Source organism: Ochotona princeps, chromosome 2 (genome assembly GCF_030435755.1).
Source record: "Ochotona princeps isolate mOchPri1 chromosome 2, mOchPri1.hap1, whole genome shotgun sequence".
Classification (NCBI taxonomy): Eukaryota; Metazoa; Chordata; class Mammalia; order Lagomorpha; family Ochotonidae; genus Ochotona; species Ochotona princeps.
Genome location: NC_080833.1, coordinates 75,419,310 through 75,431,394, shown reverse-complemented (window position 1 = coordinate 75,431,394; position 12,085 = coordinate 75,419,310). Strand labels below are relative to the sequence as shown.

The 12,085-nt window shown below is 43.1% G+C and overlaps 1 protein-coding gene across 5 annotated transcripts in view; it reads left to right on the top strand.

Annotated features, from left to right (window-relative positions):
* The first annotated feature begins 344 nt into the window (after positions 1-344).
* The window catches only part of KYAT3 (kynurenine aminotransferase 3), a 50,710-nt gene continuing 38,969 nt past the window's right edge, over positions 345-12,085 (top strand). Inside the window, exons 1-3 of one of the 5 annotated variants that reach the window (XM_058658968.1) lie at positions 345-423; positions 6,000-6,103; positions 9,997-10,121. In XM_058658968.1, coding sequence (XP_058514951.1) covers positions 6,001-6,103; positions 9,997-10,121 — 228 coding nt within the window. In that variant the 5' untranslated portion in view covers positions 345-423; position 6,000. Of the gene's footprint in view, positions 424-5,996; positions 6,104-9,996; positions 10,122-12,085 lie in introns of those variants that run through there. The other 4 variants (XM_058658970.1, XM_058658981.1, XM_058658973.1 and 1 more) reach the window with 4 other exon arrangements.

Below are 12,085 nucleotides of genomic sequence, written 5' to 3'. Positions count from 1 at the left end.
CATCAGTCTTTGTCCTAAGCTTGTCCCACTCCAAACAGTAAATCCCAGCCTGCAATGTGAAATTCATAGCCAAGCCTCAACCACGTTCAGGTCCCAAAGCCACCCATCCTAATCTGATCCCGCCCCCTGCCAGCCTGGCCCAGTGCAGGAGCCCGGAGATCTCACAGCCAATCCGTGCTCTGGATCCAGATCCGAGACCCAATCATCTGCCGCATCCCGCCTCTTCAGTCTCCAAGCCAGGCACCCTGCACCCGACAGGGCTGGCTTCGAGGCACCCGACAGGGCTGGCTTCGAGTCAGCCGCAGTGCCTTATTTCAGATCAAGCTACACCCTGAGGGCCACCCCCCGAACGTCAATCAACGTCCAGTCTCCGCCCCCACGTCCACCTCGCGCGCAACCAGGCCCGGAATCGGAGCGAGGGAGGTGAGTGGGACGCGCGGCGCGGCCCTGGCGTGCGGAGGGCTTCTCTGGGGAGCTGGCCGGCTCCAGGCACCCGGTGGGACCGGGAGGAAGAGCCGAGACTGGATTTCTGTGCGGACTCAGACTCGTTCCGGTTCCGGGGAACCCTGAGCCCCGACACGAGCCAGCGGCTGGACCCCGACCCCTCCGCGGGCGCACCGAGGGTCCAGCTGCAATCAGCAGTTTCCTCCGCAGAGGGAAGGACATGGAGAGAAACGACCTCCTAGACCCTGAACCCCGGGCCTGTTCTTTGCCCCTTGCAATTCTCACATTTAGAAAGCCACCTGGGTGGGTAACATCTGCTCCAGTTGGCATAGCCTGACCTTCTCTAACTCAGTCTAAAGAAAATAACAGACAGTGACTGGCTGTGTAAGGGAATCTCTGGATTATACAGGTTTTTGGTGCGAAAAGGAGTCCAGTCTGTTGCTTCTGGATTTTGCAAATCAAGCTGTGTGGGGTTCACTGGCACTTCACCTCCTCTTTGAGAAAACCTGTAATTTTCCCAGGACAGCCTTCTGGCAGCTTTACGGTGTTGTCCACGAGCTGGCTAATATTTGTCCTAACGACGTGGATTTGAGGCCTAACCCTCCCCAGCCCAGACCTTGTTCACCCCAAGATGCCCTCCATTGTAGCACTGAGTCTTCACATTCTGGAAACAAAGTAACAGCAGGAAGTGAACATAGTATTTTTTTTTTTTTTTACTGTAACAGGCCCCGCTGTACACTGGGACCAGTCCCTGCTACTTTCACCTCTATAGCTTCCTTTAAAATTGTAGTTAGCCCCATGTTCTCCATTTAGCAAAATACCTGAATTCTTCTACCTCTTCAATCCAAACACAAACGGTTTCAACTCAAAACTTTAACCTTTTTTTTAACTGCTTACATTTTTTAAATCCTCTTGATTCATTTTGCCTCTCAGTTTCAGGTCAACTCCACACCTGTCAAACATGCCTTCTGATTAAGCAGTCTATTCCTGGACGCTTCAGTTTACTACGGATCATTCTTGCCTAGTGTTTGAATCACAGCTTGCCTGGCTTTCTTTTGATTTTTCCAAGCTTATCTATGACATCCAACTGGATAAATTTGCTTAGCTTATTAGTAAATATGTAGATGCAATGTACATTGCAGTAGAAAAGTGCTGTTCAAAATTTGTGTAATCAAAGAAGAGAAACTTGCTGCAAAGATTCTGTATCTGTCAGCCTGCTTAGATTTCTTGGGAATCATCTTTTCAGTACCTGTGTTCCACACATCCTTCCACAACAAGGTTGTCTAATAAAATAATAGGTGAGAAGGAAAGAGAGCCTAGGTGTGGGTTTTAAGGAATTAATCCACAGACTAAGGGAGAGGTAAGAGGAAAATTAAGAGATGTCGAAAGCACAAGTGTGAGAATTGAACAATGTCCACTGGCTTGAACATTGTGAAGCAAAGAACTGACTAGCTGGAGCTGCCGCTATGGAGTTAGAAGTGCAGAGGTTGAAAAGAAGGTGAGAGCTGATCAAATGAGCAACAGAGAGGAGAAGGGAGAGTCTGGAGTTTCATTTTTGGTGATTTGAGGTTTTGCTGTTAGTTAGCCGGAAGAAGCATGAGCAAGGCGAGTGGAATATACAAGAATATAATTCATAAGCAAGATCTCTGCAGAGGTGGGAGACGATCCTGTCAAAGCACAGATGTTTCTTAGCTGACCGTGCAGCTGCATCTCTGATATCCCCATTAAGCTGAGAATATTTTTTCAATCAGCAGCCTGTCTAATTCACATGAGCTACAGATCATCATGGCTTAGCACACAGCCCACCGTGGGATATCAGGTGTTGGACATCATGAATCGTGTGGCTGAATGAGAGCTGTGGACACTACTATCCCAGCATCCTAAGAGCATGCCCTTACTGCATATCACTAGCCAGGAAAAGGTCAGAATTCAAAGTACAGGGGCCGACATTGTTGAAAGTGTTTGAACCCTGTGTTGAAAGTGGTTAAACCACGCTTTAACACCAGTGTCCCATTTGAATGCCAGTCACAGACAAGACCCATCAGAAGCTCCTGGCTCCTGGCCGTGACTCAGCCATTGTGGCCATCTGGGAAGTCAACTAAAGGATGCAGGATGTCAGTAACTCTGTGTGTGTGTGTGTGTAATTTCCTTTCAAACAAATAAGTAAATCTTCAAAAAATTGAAGGATAGAATGCAGTGTACATTTGTACAAAACTCATATTGTTGTCTATCCATGATGATATCGAAGGATCTTCATCGCAAGACCATTTATAGTCAACTAAGAAGGCGGGTACAGGGTTTTGAGATGAAAGAATCTAGTGGGGGAAACAAAATAATCATTTCAGAGTATGGCAAAGAAGTATTGGTGTTTTCAAAACTCAATTAGAAGTGCTGGGAACATTTGTTGTCATTTTACCTGTGGGCGATGCTGTCTAGAGACCTAATGTCATCTCAAGCAGCCCAGCTGCATGAACCATACAGACATCATGTCTGAGTTCAGCCAGCACAAGGGTGTTACAGACAGGTGAAAAGAGGCAAGGAGGCGGGGCATTGTCCAGAAGAGAACTGCCATCTTACCTGGGAGACAGAGGAAGTTGAAGGTCGGCTGGGAAAATATGAAGCAGCCTCCTGGAGATGTTTATTTTAGTGGTGAATACTGATAGTTGCGATAATTAAGCAACCTAAGTAATTGAGTGAAAAACAGGTGTTGTGCAGTTGAAGAGCAGAATGCTACAAGTAGTTACTTGGGTGTAGACCGGATTGAGAAAATGGTGAGGTGCAAGGTATGCTTGGGAGAGAGTGAGCAGAGAGTTACCAGCAGGTCAGGAGGGAATATCCGGAGAGGCAGTTCAGAAGAGTAAATAGCCTAGTAATGGCAAATAGCAAGAGGTGATTGATACCACTTGGCAACTGTAACTGACAATAATAAATTGTACATTTGAAACTGCAAGGAATTTAGATGTTCTAATCACACACGAATGCCACGCTAAGGAAGGTGGACATGTTATCTTTGGAGAGCAGAAAGGTTCAACGTAAACCAAGAAGGTAGACAAAACACTGAGAACATAAAACTAGCTGACATTTGCTGCTGTTGCTGCAGCTGTCCCCCAAGACACAGTGGGAGGTTTGGAACTGGAAGAAGGAAGAGCTGGGTCATGTTCCAAGAGAGTGCATTGTGTGATGGGGCTGAGGTGCTGTAGACGGAGGAGCAGGACTTCCAGATGAAAGCAGGTAGATTTGGTGCAGTTCCAGACTCTGACCTGGTGACTGGGGGCATGGCTCACCCAGCCTGGGGGAGATGTTCCGTGGTGACTTAACAGCCAGTGACCTAACAGTTCCTTGTGTAATTGCTTTCACGCTGAGGGCTCATTCATTCATACAGTTATTCTGAAAAATAAGAAAATGGCATTCCAGCAAAAGCCAGCAACTTACCTATGGTTAGAAACTTCATCTTAGTATCAATGAGGGCTTGAATCCAGGCATCCTTGTTCGTAATCCTTTTCTCTCTTTTATGCCCATTTCCACACCCATGTCCCCAGTTTTCCATGACTTTTAAAGGTTTCCTGATTTAATTTTAAGAAAACATTTTTTGTATAAAAATATTTGCTTATATCTATATTCCCGCAAAAATATTTAAGAAATCTGTTTTACATGCATAAATGGACATTTGCTGCTGAGAAAAATACTGTCCTGCATTAAAGAACTTTGTGACATACATGCTGTTTCAGTATAGTTACTGTTTTTGCTAATTCCTTTCCTAAAAGTGAGCCCCACTGTCACATTTTGTTCTAGGACAGAACAGTTAGTGTCACAAGAAAAAGCATGACCTGATGTAAAAACCTGTTCTTGGACTTCAGGAATTAAAGGGTTACTATTTTTTACAAAAGGAATAAGTATTTTATGAACACATTCTTCTCATAAGCAGCCTACTTAAGTCATTAATTTATATTGTGACTTTATGCATTTATTTAATCATTCAGTGAATGCCTACATCATTGCAGAGAATGCCCTCACTGCTAAACTTAACACAAGCAATTCTCTTCCTTGAGCTTGCATTTTAAGTTGCCAAAGGAGGCCCCTTGGCCTCAGTGAATGAATAACTAATGAATTAAACAAAAATACTTCATAAAACTTTTAATTGATTATTTTTACTTGAACAGTAGATGTACAGAGAGAATGAGAGAGAGAAGGAGAGAGATCTTCCATCTATTGGTTCACTACCTAAATGGCCTCAGTGGCCAGAGCCAAAGCCAGGAGCCCAGAGCCGCCTCCAGTCTCCCGCATGGGTGCAGGTTGCCAGAACTTGGGACATCCTGCACTGCTTCTCTAGGCCATAGACAGGGAGCTGGATTGGAAGTGGAACACCCAAAGCTAGAACCATTGAAACGACAGCCTGCTGGCTCTTGCAGATGGAGGATTATCCTATTGAACCACCATGCCTGCTCCAGCTTTGTAGAAAATTAATATTAGGCTTGTATGAAGTTGAATAGGTAGAAAGTAATCACAAAAACCAAGGTTAACAGCAGTATTCTATATTTTACTTTTTTAAAAATACACACTCTATTGGTTTTCATAGCCAAAGCTTTCTGCAGCCTTAATGTTTTGTTATCTACACATTCATAGTTACATCCATAGTTCCTGCAGTTTCATGCAGAATTTGTCCCTTTCTCAGGTTTGAATAACTGTTAAAGATTAAGAAGATGCCACCCACAGAAACAGTAGCCTTATCCACTCTAGACAACGAGTTTCTCTGAACACATCCCTGTTACAGTTCTTAGAAAGCTAGATTTCCTTGTGCCTCTAAGTGCCAGGGTACCAGTGGAGTGCATTGCCCCGGTTTCCCTACATCTGTCCATAACTGATAATTTCCTTGCAGGAGGAAAAGCAACTCAGGATGCACGCCTGTGGAATCTATTGAGAGGGCTTGCCAGCTGTCTGCAAAAGTGTAACAGGAAGTGCTTTCTAAGATTCACTCATTTAAGGGATCTTCAGAATATTCTTATCAAACACATGTTTTCAGAAAAGCTACATGGATTTCAGGAAGAAATATACTTTGCATCAGAATAGACTCTTTAAATTACATTTTTCTGCAGACTTGCTGAAGTGTGAAGACTTTTTGACATGGACCTACTGTTATCCATCTTTTCAAATTGCTATCTAAATGACCTGTTGTAACAACTTTAATATACTGGTACAATGTATTATCCAGATGATTCTGGATTGAAATAGTCTGAGTTCTATAGTTGCTGGAAATAGAGGTATATTTACTGAAATTTAGTGCACCTGACTAAAGTAAGGTTTTCTCTTGTTAATTTAGGAATTTATAAAGATCTGTAGTCTAAAGTGAACTCTAAATTTGTGTGAGGAGAAATAACTTTATTACAAAGTTTGCAGTGATGAGAGATTATATCATGTAAGGAAACTAGAGAGAATGAAACTCAGTTTTCAATAAATGTATTTATGTTCTGTATGAGCTTGTGGCCTAACAGCTTACTATAAATGTATGTTGGTGATGGGATAATCACATTTACCCCATTTTCCCTTCTCTCCTGTAGCATGTTTTTGGCCCACAGGAGGCTCTGTTCTCTTGGCACTAGAACAAAATTCCTGAAGAAAATATATTCTTCAGAAATCCTTGGATTCTCTACTGCTGCTGTAGGTACTGCTTATCACTTATAGATAAGTTACTGTACATCCTCTGCTATGTCAATAAACAATTTTGTAGATGCTTTTTATAATCATTTTATTAGAGTGATTATAATGGTAGCTGAAGACATCTTGTCATTAACAAAAGTAAAAGCATATTTTGAAATACGTAAAATCAGATGATTGGTATGTTTGAGAGGAAGACAGAACTCCCTTCTGCTGACTGACTCCCCAGTTGACGGTTGAGTCTCAGAGACGCGGAAGCTCAATCCAGGTCCCCCATGTGGATGTCAGGGACTCAGTCACTTGAGTCATTAGCAAGTCTACATTAGCAAGATGCTTGTGTCAGGAGCCAGGAATTAAACTCAGTTGCTCTGATATGGAATACAGATATCTTAGCCAGCACCTTTCCCATGAGACTATAAATGGCAATTTTAAGACAACTAAAGAAATATTAATGTGGACTGGGTAGATGAGACCATGAATTATTACTGATTAAGCATGATAATGGCATTGAAGTTATAGAAGAAGACTATTCTTGGACCACTAAATCCCCACCTTGCAAGTGCCTGTATCCCATATGGGTGCCTTTTTGTCCCAACTGCTCCACTTCCAATTCAGCTGCCTGCTAATGTCCTGGGAAAACAGTAGCAGATGGTCCAAAGCCTTGGGACCCTGCACCCACATAGAAGACCCAGAAGAGGCTCCTGCCTCCTGGCTGCTGGTTCCTGGCTTTAGATTGGCTCAGCACCATCTGTCATGGCCATTTGGGGAATGAACCAGCAGAAGGAAGATCTTTCTGTTCTCCTCTCCTTAAATCTCACCTTCCTTTCCAATAAAAATAAATGAACCTGTTAAAAAAAGAATATTATATTCTTGAGATACATTAATGTATATTTTAGCAATGTAATGAGTGACAGTCTAGAATTTACTTTAGCATTAGCACTGTGAACCCTGGACACAGTTTCTGCTTAGTTTGGCAAGCCATGAAGTAAGTGGACAAGTTTAGATTTGGCCAGGTTACCTCTCAGCTTTACACAGCAATATCCACATTCTGGAGAGCATGTGTGAGTTAGGATGAATAGCATTCCAGTAATCAGAAGGCAATACTGAGAAGGAAAGTCTTGACTCAAAGACAACAACAACAACAAGAATCCAAATGTTAATAAGGCTCATATACTTTGAAATGCTAAGAAAAATCCATAAATAAGTGTGGGGAGCGGGGTGCCAGAGCCGCTCCCAGGAACAGGAAAGGCCGTCACAGGATGGCGGCTGGCCCAGGGCCAGGAGGCGGGGTTGGTCTTGCCAGCAGGTAAACAGGAAGTCTCGGGGATAGGCTGATGCCCTTGCTGCAATTATGTCATTGCTACTGGCCTATCAGGTAGCGCCAAGTGGACCCACGGGAAGAAGTGATTGGTGGAGAGTGGTATAAAAGCAGCCACTAAAAGCAGTAAGACGGACAGGGAGAAGAACGGGGTAGCAGAGTGAGGTACAAAAACAATAAGGTCTACAGGGAGAAAAGCAGCAGAGAGGGGTACAAAGCTAAGACGTACGGGAAGAGAAGCAGCAGAGAGAGGGCTAGAAAAGCAGCAGAGAAAAGCTAAGACCTGCGGAGAAAAGCAGCAGAGAGAGAGGAGAAAAGGAGAGAGGGAAGAAAAGCAGCCACTTTTTTGCGGTAAGGGGTCCGGTTGCAGTTCCTGGTTTCCCAGACCCTCAAGAGTGTGCCTCGTAGGTAGTGTCGCTGCTGGTTGGTGACAAATAAGAATGCTGCACATGTTTTGGAGCATTTTTTGTAATTATTCCTAGAACGTCTGTTCTGTTAAACATTTAAAATTAATTATCCAGCACTTAAAAAGTAAAAAGCGAGATAAGCAACAGAGGTAAAATCTTGACAATTACTGATTCTCAGTGATGTATATGTGTCTATGTATATGTATGTATCAGTGTTTTCTGTTAAGGTAAATCGCATGAACCTGCTTTTCTTTTTTTTTTTTTTTTGTAAATCAAAGATGATTGAAAACTGACAAATTTTAAAAGAATTATCAGCATACAGAAAGAGAAAGAAATTAGAGTAACCCTGAATGAGAATCTTGTTTATCCTTTGGTGCCAGGAAAACAGAGAATGAATTAATAGACAGATGACAGGCAGATGAGTGGATGGAGAGCTAAGGAGAAGAGGAAGACCTACTATCACACAAGCAATTTCCCTAACAAGTCACTTTTGGGGAAGGATATTTTGAGACTAAATAGGCAACAGATTACTCTTGGAAGACAAGTAGAAAGCCAAATTAGCTACAGGTTGTATTCCGATCAAATGAACTCTAAATGAAAATTATGCTAACAAAGGGTTGGGCCAAATCATGGCCCAATGAATTAAGCCACTGCCTGCAAAGCCAGCATTCCATATGCAAGCACTGGTCTGAATTCTGGCTGCTTTGCTTCATATACAGCTTCTTGCTCCTTCTGTTGAAGAATCAGTAGATGATGCCCCAAGCGCTTGGGCCCTGCTGCCACGTGTGAGATCAGAGCGGAGTTCCTGGCTCCTAGTTACAGCCTGGACCAGCCCCAACCACTGCAGCCAGTTGGAACGTCTTGAATACTCTGTCTTTCAAAAAAAAGAAAAGCAAATCTCAAATCTTTATAAAGGGGAGGGGAGGTGACACACTAAAGGTGGGATATTTGTGAAAATATCAAAGAAGTATGTGTATACTCTAATTTCTGATTCTCTGCTGTGAACCTAAGATTGTTTTAAATGATGAAGTCTATCCATGTTTAATTATTCATTCATTCACTTTGAGAGACACAGAGAGATCATCCAGCCACTGTTTCAATTGCCAAATGCCTGTAGCAGCCAGGGCTAGGTCTAGCAGAACCACATCTGTGTCTCCCATATGAGTGGTAGGGACCCAAGTACTGAGCATCACCTGCTGCCTCTTAAATAACGCATTGTAGAAGTTAAATGGCCACCATTAACCAAGACAGCTGGGTTAGAAATAATTATTTGATTTTAATAAGAAGATAATTTCACATGTGAGACAGTAACAGTAAGCAAGGTAGCAATATTTGATGAATAAAATACACCCGACAGACCAGGTGGGGCTCTCAACAAAGGGCCAAGATTCCAGTCTGCCTTCAGACTGGAACTGTGCAGATATGGGCATGAGCCACCTCTTTTTTCTTCCCTTCCTTGTATTCTGGGACACTGTTGGGTTAGGGGTATTTTGGGTTTGGAATTTAATGAAAGCCATCCCAGATATTTATCTGCACAGTGTTACTGGACCAAATAACCAGGAAACTGTGTATACAGAAGCTGTTGTTTTTTGTGTGTGTTAATTTTATATCCTGGAATTTTGACAAACTCTCTTAAGAGTCCCAGTCATGTTTGTTTTCTAACTAACAACTATCAAGCTTGAGAGCTGTTTGTGCTGAATAACCTTGGAAACTCTGACCACAATACAGTCATGTCTTAGCAGGCAGAGAGCCTGACAGGGCTGAGAGGGAACAGTGAGACTGACCTTTCTTCCTGACATTGGTGCCCAGCAGAAACTTCCTGTTGGCCCAGCATCAGGCCACATGTCCTGTTGCCCTGACTGGCTTGGCCTGTGTAGGAGGACATTGTGACCCTAGAAGGTCAGTGAGCACAGGATTACAATTGACTGGATAATATTTGCGTGAGAACAACTGAATGGCTACCTTTTGTATAACTGATTGGATATCATTTGTTGAGTGGACAGCATGTGAATGAGAACACTTGGTAGAATATACAAAACAAAAGGAGTTCCAAAAAAATATATAGAAACAGTTGATGGATTTTGTTGATAAGCTCAATGCTTCTTCCCTTAACCCACATGACCCTCAGTGTATAAAGTCTGATGCCACTAGTAAGCTTCGGCTTTTGACCATCAGTCAGAGTACACACGTGTTATTATTGGGTCCGTGCACCAAGTCCATCACTGTGGGACAGGGACAAGTGGCGCCTGAACAGGGGCTTGAAAGAAGAGAAAGTGCAGCGGAGACCCCCACAGAAAGTGGTGAGTGGGACAGTGGGCCAAAACCAGCGTAGGGCACAGTCTTTCATCTCTCTTATGCAGAATTTTTTAGTGAAAAGTGGAGTAAAGGTAACTAGGCAGCAATTGCGTTCTTATTTAGAGCTTGTTGGTGAATATACTCCTTGGTCTCCAGATGAAGTGACACTAGAAACTGGATTTAAGAATTTTACTCACGGGCCCGGCGGCGTGGCCTAGCGGCTAAAGTCCTCGCCTTGAACGCACCAGGATCCCATGTGGGCACCGGTTCTAATCCCGGCAGCTCCACTTCCCATCCAGCTCCCTGCTTGTGGCCTGGGAAAGCAGTCGAGGACGGCCCAAGGCTTTGGGACCCTGCACCCGTGTGGGAGACCCGGAAGAGGTTCCTGGTTCCCGGCTTGGGATCGGCTTAGCACCGGCCCGTTGCGGCTCACTTGGGGAGTGAATCATCGGACGGAAGATCTTTCTCTCTGTCTCTCCTCCTCTCTGTATATCTAACTTTGTAATAAAATGAATAAATCTTTAAAAAAAAAATTTTTACTCAGAAAAATGGTGAAAAGGCCAGAAGGATAGAAGATATTCAAGTTAGTTTTTGGATTATATGCGCTTTAATTAGAGCTGTTATTATAACTTTAGAAGGGGAATCTGCAAGAAACTCTTCTAAGAGGAGACACCCCCAAAATGTAGCTAAAGAAGAAGTGTTTCATAGTACAGAGAAGGAAGAAAGAGAAAGGGAATCCTTAAGAGGCCCACCTACAGGAAAGGCCGCCGTAATATGGCTGAAAAAGAAACGCCTCTTAGTACAGATGAGGAGGATGGCAAAGAGGAGTCCGTGAGAGATTTCCCTAATGGGAGACGCCACCGTAATGTGGCTAGGAAAGAAATGGCTTATACTACAGATGAAGATAAAAAAGAATGTGTGAGAGACCCTCCTACGAGGAAATGCCACTGTAATGCAGCTAAAAGAGAAAGGCCTAATACTACAAATGTGGAAATTAGGAAAAGAAAACTCAGGAGAGATTCTCCTAATGGAAGATGTTACCATAATGTGACTGAAAATGAAATTAGAACTAAGAAAAAGAAGAAAATTTTCGATGTTAAACCACAGGATTTCTCTAGTGAGGTAAATGAGGCTGGGATAAAGGAACAGTTAAATATCAGCCCAGGCCATCTCACTCTTAAATCCGATCAAAGATGTTTCCAAGTGTCTGATGTTCCCCGGAGACCTCATGAATTCCGATTGCTTTTTCCAATCATACTTAGTTAAGAAAATTATCAACCTGCCTATGAAAGCCTAGATGTTAATGCCATCACAGCTTTTAAAAAGGCTTGCGTGTCCTACGGACCTACTTCTTCATATGTGTCGTATGTGTGGGAATATTTAAATGGCTGGAGCCAGGGAGCAAACTGGATTCCTTATGATTTTGAAGTAATAGCAAAAATAGGGCTTTCTCCTTCTCAATATTTACAATGGAAAATGTGGAGAAGCGATATGGCTAAGGAAAAATTGCGATCCTTAGGAGCATCAGGTCTGCAACTTCCTGGAGTGGGGCAATTGACTTATGTTAGTCGGAGATGGACAGTGGGTTACTACAGAGCAACGGATACAGCTACCTCAAGCTGTGCTCATTCGTATACGAGACGTAGCATTGTGGGCATGGGAGAAAATTGAAACTGGGTCTGAATTTGCAGGCAATTATACAAAAGTCATTCAAGGAGCCAAAGAATCTTATGCTGATTTTGTAAAACATTTGACAGACTCCATAGAAAAATAAGTTAGGGGAGAAGGTACTAGGAAATTGTTATTAAAGCAACTGGCTTTTGATAATGCGAATGAGGACTGCCAGGCTGTTATTCGTCCTATAAAAGAAAGGATCTTCTGGGTTACCTGAAAGCCTGTCGCAACATAGGGACATTTAAACACTGTACCTGTCAGAGTGGGGGGGATTCCAGAGTGGAGCAGGTGGACA